The 8,810-nt window shown below is 38.0% G+C and overlaps 1 protein-coding gene across 1 annotated transcript in view; it reads right to left on the reverse strand.

Annotated features, from left to right (window-relative positions):
- The window catches only part of ZRANB3 (zinc finger RANBP2-type containing 3), a 185,761-nt gene extending 177,344 nt beyond the window's left edge, over positions 1-8,417 (reverse strand). Inside the window, exons 1-2 of the mRNA XM_042783280.1 lie at positions 8,239-8,417; positions 5,106-5,337 (exon numbers count right to left, since the gene is read on the reverse strand). Of these exons, the coding sequence (XP_042639214.1) occupies positions 5,106-5,337; positions 8,239-8,417 (411 nt within the window). The remainder of the gene's footprint in view (positions 1-5,105; positions 5,338-8,238) is intronic.
- Between the last annotated feature and the right edge of the window lie 393 nt (positions 8,418-8,810).

An 8,810-nucleotide genomic window follows, 5' to 3' on the forward strand; every position in this document is an offset into this window, starting at 1 on the left:
CAATGCCATAATTCCACACAAGTCAGACTATTCTGATTACTGTTCTGACTCTGCTGTCCATTATAGTAACCACACCCACCTTGCCTTTGTCAATTATCTGCTGCCACTTGACCCCTACTACCACGGGCTCCAATCAACCCCATCGTAGTTAAGTGTCTTAGTTCAATTAGGGCAGTTCCCATTGTCAAATCTGGCTTACATAAAATAGCAATCACGGCAGTCTTCAAGGATGCTGGGGCTCCCTTCACAAATTTATTCCTCACTGCACTGGTGAAAGGTATGTCTTCTGGACTCTCCATTTCTGGCTCTTCTGGTCTAATCTGATAAATCCATTCTAACAGGTCAATTTTCCCAAGCCTCTGGATACCTTCTTCTACATTATACCAAGGCAGGTCTGGTACTTCAACTTGACTAAGGTAGGCCACCACATAATCCATGCTTCAGTAAGCCAACCAAATAAATTATTAGATCTTTTCCTAACCTCTCGAGCTAAAACACTGAATGAAGAATCTGTACTTAATGGGCCTAAATCAATAAATTCAGACTGATCCAATGTTACATTGCTTGCACCATTATCCCACACCCTCAGTAGCCATTTCCATACATATTCTCCAGGTTTCTGTCTGTACATCTTAGCAAAATCAAGTCTTTTCGGGTGTAGCATACCATCTTCTCAGTCACAACTTTGTATTTCACCTTTTGGGACTCACTTGGACTTAACTTTAGTTATAGGTCTAGCAGCAACAATGGGTGGTTGGGGCAATTCCTGAGAACATTCAGCAATGTCTTCCATGGCCTCTGCCTCAGGCAATGACCCAGCAGGAACATGAGTTAATCCCATCAAACCTAGGTGGAGGGGATGGTGGTTTTACAGTAATCCTTTCAGATGGGAGGGATTCAACGGAATTTACAGGCTCCATATCCTGATCTTCCTGACTATCTGCCCATATGTCCCCATTCCAGTTTCAGGATCACATTTTTTTTTTCCCAATCAATGTCCTCACTTTAACTTCAGATACTATTTTGGGTTGGTAATTTAATTGGCGTTGTAATTCAGCCACCCTCACAATAAGACTCTGGATTTGGTTCCCGGCAATATCAGCTCTGTTACTAGAAGAAATAAGGCTTTCTTTCAGATCCCAACTGGAAACACTGAGGTCTTTTATGTGGTGTTTAAGCTGTAACTGAGCAGCTCTGAGCTCATCTCGCTCTTTTACCACTTTGTCTAGTGTAAGTAGGACCAACCAACCAGTTTCCTTATACTTCTCATGCTGACAAAATTGCAGAAAAGTATCAAATATGCAATCACCCAGAGCATCACTTCTCACAAGTACTTGATCAATTGGTGGTGCTATTTTGCATATTAATGTTGCCAGCTCACACCACGGATTAGCAGGGCGCTCTTTACTAACAGAGGTAGGGTCACCAATGTCTTTATGATTAATCAAATTGGAGAACCAATTTAGGAAGCCCATCCTTATGATTCTGTCTCTCTAGAACCACTCCTGCTACCAAATGTGTTAGACTGGGTTCTCTAGAGAAACAAAATCAGTAAAGCTTACATATATAAAGAGAAATTTATCTTAGGAAAATGGGTCACACACTTATAGAAGCTGGCAAGTCCAAAATTCTTGGATCAAACATCAAGCTGGAGGCTTTTTCTGACTCATGAAGCTGCATGGGCTGAGAAGCTCAGGTTGGCAGGCAGTATACTGGCTGTTTACTCCAATGAATGATGAATCCAACATCTCTAGGCCGAATGGTGGATTGTTCACTCATGGACAGTTGTAGGCAGCACAACAAAATCCCAATCCACAGAAGAGTGTCTCTTTTCCCAGGATGTCCATAAATATACTGGAAGCAGGCCACACCCCTAGGGAAACTCCCTTTCAACAGATTGGCTGCTAAAAATATACACATCTGGTCCCATCATTGGAACAACCCACATTACAATTGCTTAAACCACACAGAATTGTGGTTTTTCAATCCAGCCAAGTTGACACACAGCTCCAACTATCACATAACTGCTGCTGAAGAGTGAAGGCAGGGCTGCCATACCCAAGAGGCAGAGGAACGGGACCTGCCAGGCCAAGGGGGTGAGGTCACCACTCAGGAACTAGGGGACTGGAGCCACCCAGTGGAGGAGATCTATACAGGTGCTAAGTTGACAAGGGGTGGAATTGTGGTAGTTATGTTTGTGTGTCAACTTGGCTGAGCCTAGTTAAGTGGCTCCCCATGATGAGACTGGTAATCAACTCCATGGTGGAATCTACTGTGAGCAGCTGAGTAGCTGCCTTAGGGATGTGGTGGTCTGCTTCCTGTATATAAGGAGAAGCTTTGATGAACAGTCTCTAGCTTATGGCATGCTTGAACCTTGCATTTAGCCATGTCTTGCTCAGCAGCCTGCCATGCTCTGACAACCTTGGGACTTTCAATGGACTTGAACGTATGCCCTGCCTTGTGGTTTGGTAACATTGGGATTATGCCTTTTTACTTGTTAACCTTGGTCTTGTCAGTCTCAGCAGCCAGCAGCTGTGTGAGTGAAGAAAAGCCTCTAGCTCCAGTGGGCCAGGAGCAGGAGGCAGAGCTGAAGCCCAAGGCTGAGGGGCTTTAACCCAGCCCCTAGAGCCTGACCCTTTGAACTCGGACTTAAAGCCTCCAAAACTGTAAGAGAACAAACTCCTGTTTGTTCAAGCCATCTCATTTGTGGTATATTCTTGTCAGAGCAGCACTAGGTAACCAGAACAGCAGGTGAGTATTCATTTTACTATTATCATGTAAAATAAATGTATCTTGTAAATACTCTCTCTCATGAGTGAAGGTAGACCACTGTACATACCAGGAGGCTGTCATTCGAACAGAACAAGGGGACCCTGCATGGTTTAAAATCAGGTAGGGATTGCATCACGGTTGTATTCTTTCACTATACTTATTCAATCTGTACGCTAAGCAAATAATCCAAGAAGCTGGACTATATAAAAAAGATTGTGGCTTCAGGATTGGAGGAAGACTCATTAACAACCTGTGAGATGTAGATGACACAACTTTGCTTACTGAAAGTGAGGATGACTTGAAGCACTTACTGATCAAGATTAAAGACTATAGTCTGGAGTATGTATTACACCTCAATGGAAAGAAAACAAACGTCCTCTCAACTGAGCCAATAAGCAGCATCACAATAAATGGAAAAGACTGAAGTTGTCAAAGATTTCATATTATGTGGTTCCACAATCAACACCAATGGACTGCAGTACCAAGCTCTATGTCTTGGGACATAGTAAGCACTCAATATATGGAAACCATATGTGTAGTCAAGACATCAGAGAATGTACTGCACTGGGAAAATCCACTGCAAAAGACCTCTTTAAATTTCTGAAGAGCCATGGTATTTTTAATCGCTTCATATGCATGTGAGAGCTGGACAATGAATAAGGAAGACCAAAGAAGAGTCAATGCTTTTGAGTTGTGGTGCTGGTGAAGAATACTGAAAGTACCATGGACTGCCAAAAGAACTAACAAATCTGTCCTGGCAGAAGTGCAGTTGGAACGCTCCTTGGAAGCGAGAGTGGCCAGACTTCGTCTTACCTACTTTGGTCATGTTGTCAGAATGGACCATTCCCTGGAAAAGGATATCATAGTTGGTAAAGTGGAGGGTCAATGTAAAAGGGAAAGGCTCTCAACGAGATGGACTGACACAGTGGCTGTGACAATGGGCTCAGGTATAGCAAGTATTGTGAGGCTGGCACAGGATCAGGCAATGTTTTGTTCTGTTGTACATAGGGTCATAATGAGTTGGAGCCGACTTGATGGCACCTAGCAACAACAACACACACGAATGGTATATTTCAATTTTTTTTTTAAAGTGTGATTAAATCTATTTTTTATGGCAAAATTTTGGAGCATAATGTAAGTAAATTACTTGGGGCCCTCTCTCCCTCTTTCAGTGGGGAATCAAAGAGTAAAAATTATAAAAGGTAAAATGGGGCATTTTTTCATCAATATCTATGTACCAAGGAGCCCTGGTGGTGCAATCGTTAAACACTCAGCTACTAACCAAAAGACTGACGATTCAAACCCACCCAGTGGCTCTGTTGGAGAAAGACCTGGTGATCTGCTCCCATAAGGATGACAGCCTAGGAAACTCTATGGGGCAGTTCTGCTCTATCACACAGGGGCACTGCGAGTCAAAATGGACTCAATGGCACCTAATAGCAACTAACAACATCTAAGCATTGTTACATATATCTCAGAAGAGTCCCGGGGCAAAGTTCAAAAGCAGAACACAAGATACTGATAGAGGTGAGATAAGAAGAGCTCCCAGGCTTAGCTTAAAATTAATAATAAAAGTGGTTACCATATATTGAGTGCTCACTATGTCCCAAGACATAGAGCTTGGTACTGTAGAGAAATACTTCCTTTAATTCTCAAAACTACCCTATAAGACATCAAGTCCATATTCTTTCCACTACTCAGTATTCATAAGTAGACAGGGCCTCCTTAGGAAAAACTCATACTTATGAACTCACCCATTATTTCTCCCATCATTTCTCCTTTCTATACCTCACCCACTTCTTCTCAGAGTAATAAAAGCTAAATGGGGTGTCAAACAAATGCCCTATTTTTCCATTCTAAGTAGATTTTCTATATGGTCTGCACACAAGCTCTAGTTCCTCCATACCTTCCCAGGCTAAGAAAGAGGAACAAACAGAAGCTCTGTAGGTACAATATAAAAAAATAAAGTAGATTTAGCCCCAATCCTGAGGTACTTATAACAAAAGTGGAAAAGTTAAATGAAGATGAAGAACATAGAACACAAATGTGAAAAAATATTACAATTTGTACTAAGGAAATATTATTATTATTATAAGGTATTACTAAGGTAAAAACTATTTTTTATATATACCTCCAAGTATGTCTAACACTTACATGTGAATAAATAAAAACAGTCATAGGAAAAGAGGTATTTAATTATTAGCTATTTCAAAATTTCCTATGTCCTCTTCTGGCATTTAAGGCATCTAATTTGACATTACAAACTACAAAGCAGGTGATTGATTCAGTTGTCCTGTTTTCCTTTTTAGCCTAAAGTATAAGGATTTTAATACCTCTTCAGGTCTTCCCAAAGCTGGAGTTCCTGTAAGAAGAATGGCTCGTCTGGCTTTCTGTACTAATGGTAATAAAATCTTGCTGCGGGCTGCACTTCTGGACTTCATGTAGTGTGATTCATCCACTATAACCACTTTGAAGTTCTGTTTTTTTAGTGCATCTATCAATGTCACGGCATCCGTAGTTAAAAGACCATAACCCAGAACTGCCACTTTGCTGGTCGATATTCTCCTAGAAAACAAAATCCATGTACTTTCAAAATATTTCAGTAACCAATTTATCAGAAACAATACAACTCTGTTGGGAAGAAATATAGACGAGGAGAAAGAAAAAGGGAAAAATAAGAGAAGATGGTACTGCTAAACTAAAACCAAATCTACCGCCATCAAGTCAATTTTGCCTTATAGTGACCCGACAGGACAGAGGAGCACTGCCCCCTAGGATTTCCAAGGCTACCTCTATGGAAGCAGACTGCCACGTCTTTCTCCCTTGGAGCAGCTGATGGATTCAAACTGTCAACCTTTCAGATAGCAGCTGAGTGCTTTCACCACTGCATCACCAGGGTCCTCTGATGATGGTACTACTACTGAAACTCAATTTCTTTTAAGGTTTTACAGGCCTCAAGCATAATAAACCAAATTGAAAGTTCAAAATCTTGGTTAACCAAAACAAAACTTTTGATTCAATGGTCTTTGGAAGATTTGGGTATCAAGCAAACTACATTTTACTTAAGGTAAGAACATAGTGCTCTGAGAATATCTGCTTCCATGCACCTAAGATCACGTATAAAGTGGATACTCAAGTCATATCTTCAAAAATCCTTCCCCAAACCTTAGGCTAGGAGTGTTTCTCAACCACTCAGGGTACTACTGAGCAGGATAATATTTGATAGTGCAGAGCAGCTTGGTACACTGCAGGGCATTCTGCATTCCTGGTCCCGCCCATTGAAGGCCAGCAGAGTCGTCACCTTGACAAGAAAAACGACTGATTCTGAGGTGATGGGTTTGAGGAGAAGAGGTGGGAGGAGTATTGTCATGGGTAGAGAATCACTGAGCTAAAGTAGTCCCTGATGTTTTGAACTCTAATTCATACATCAAATTATTCTTTTACATATTCATCTCTATTACTACATCATAGAATCGGTGAGGGCAGGGTACATCTCTTCATCATCTTTGTATTCAAAAGCCAAATGCCTTAACCACTATACCAGCAGAGCCCCTTTACAGTTGTATGTTCCCAATAAAAGTTCATAGGAAGAAATAATTAGACAAATAAATGCATTGATATTAAACCAGATACCACTTTTGCATTTTCTCCATCACCAGTGAAAAATACAGGCCAGAATCAGTTTTGTAGTTCTCTACTCTCAACAAAAAAGCACAGGAAGTGCATTTTAAGTCCCTGATCAATCTATTTCATTTGAAGTCTTATGATTTTCTCACTGAAAAAAAAAAAAATCCAAAGAGGACTGCAGAAAAGAAATATAGTTAATATTACTCACTAACTCAGGTAAACTGAGAGTAATAGAAGAAAAAATTTGAAGGCTGCTGCAGCAATCTCCGTAGTTTCTATCCTGCCACCTCTTGGCTATGAAATAGTCTCTGTATAACTGGTATATGCTAGAAGGGAGCATATGCATTTGTGGTAACCACACATTGACATTGTTGGTGTCTACCTAATGGTGTACTTCTTTAAGTATCTCGAAGACATCAGGTAAGCTTTAGTGCCCTTAGCTGACATCTTCCACAAAAAGTATACATCATTTTTGTATACTTTTTTGCAGTGGTTTCTAAGATATCACAAGTGTTACTCAAATGAGAATATTATCCACTATTTGAATATTATCCAAATATGCAAGAGCATATTTCCAGAATAATAATGAAAATCATATGACCTAAATGCTATAAAAAATGATAAAGGGGAAATACTTTAAGAAAATTTAAATATAACCATTTACATAAGGTGTCGTTGTTGTTGTTGTTTTGCCGTCGAGTTGGAACCGACTCATAGCGATGCCTCCTTGGATTTCCGAGGCACTATCACTACAGAAGTAAATAAGGTATAGCTAACTGAAAATGGTTATGAGGACTTAATAAATTCTTTAAATTTTTAAGTCTTTTAAATTTTATGCAGTTTTATTAAAAGGCACAAGTTTTACATCTACATTTTATTTTAACCCTGCAAATAGTGTCTAAATTTCCTTGTCCCAATTAAGATGTATTCTTTTGAGTTAGGATTCTAAGGTAGAAAAAAGAAAAGGCCCTCCATCTACTTCATCTGGTTCTTCCTTCCACATTCACAAGGCCAATTTTATTTTTAAAAAATATTCTTTGTTACTAGTTTTAGAGAAACCACACTGTATAATAATACCACCATTAAAAAAATCTAACCAAAAAGTGACATTTATTTCAGGTAGATGTATTTATTGCTTTTTATCTGGGTCTCAGAAATAATAGTGAATCCCTGAAAGCATTATGATTTGCCTGATTCACTTAGATATTCAATGTAATAACTTATCAATATTAAAATTGATTGACTCATTCCAATGCTGGATAATAAAATGAAAAACACTTTTTATATTATGGTTTATTTTTAGAGTAAAGACTGCAAATAATTACAAATATTTCAATTAAAAACTAACAGAATAAAGAAAATCATACTTGCTAATATTACTTTTTAGTCAAACATAAAACTTCTACATCTATGTTAAATACATGTATATTAACTAACACTTGGAAAGCAAAATCTACCATAATTGATAATAAAGGCTCACAAAGATTCAAGTTAATCTATTCTTTGAGAAGTAATAAAATTTATTTTTAAACCATAACATAGTCAGTTTCTTTCTAAGTACACTTAAGGTATATATAAAGTAAATATATAACATACATCTTTAGAAGTAGAATATTTTATCTTTGCTTTTAAAATCTATCATCAGAGAATTTACTATATTGAATAATCTGAGTTTTAGGTAAATTTTCTTGAAAAATAATTCATAAAAAATGTAAAATAAAATTTTCCACTTTTATCTTTCAACACTAGATTATGATTTGTTGATGATATTCAAACTTGGAAATATACTAAATACACAAGGAAGACTTTTTTATTATTTAGTATTAAAATTGTTCTTACCCAACGTCAGCTTTATTCTGAATAACATTGATTTCCTCTGGATCTAGCTCTGGAATCCACTTCTCTATTTCTTCTGTCCAAGGGTACCTCAGAGATGAAGGGACCACTACTAAAAGAGGCCATTCTTCTTTGTAAAAGTAAGCAATTGCAATGGCCTGGATTGTCTTCCCAAGACCCATCTAAATAAAAAAGAAAAAGAAAGGCTAAAATATTTTGAAAGAAAAAAATTACTAAATATTTTACTTAAGAGTATTATTGGCAAGGTAATTTTGTAACATATATAGTAAAAGCAACTAAATTACACAGTAAAAATGCTCAAGATTATTTTGACCTTTAAATGCAAATTATATTATTTTTAAACTATGTGTAATGGGACTTACAGAGGCAAAAATGACCGCTAATTTTAAATATTAGTTATACTAATTTCATAGATCTTAATTTTATAAAGGTGTGTATCTACCATCTATAATTTCTGTCCTATGACGGAACCAAAGTATTAAATTCAAAACACTAATGATCAATTAGGAGCTCTGGTAGCATAGTGGCTAAAGCACTTGACTGCTAACCAGAAG

The sequence above is a fragment of the Orycteropus afer genome, unplaced genomic scaffold (assembly GCF_000298275.1).
Source record: "Orycteropus afer afer isolate SDZICR_OR568_19922 unplaced genomic scaffold, OryAfe1.0 scaffold00826, whole genome shotgun sequence".
NCBI lineage: Eukaryota > Metazoa > Chordata > Mammalia > Tubulidentata > Orycteropodidae > Orycteropus > Orycteropus afer.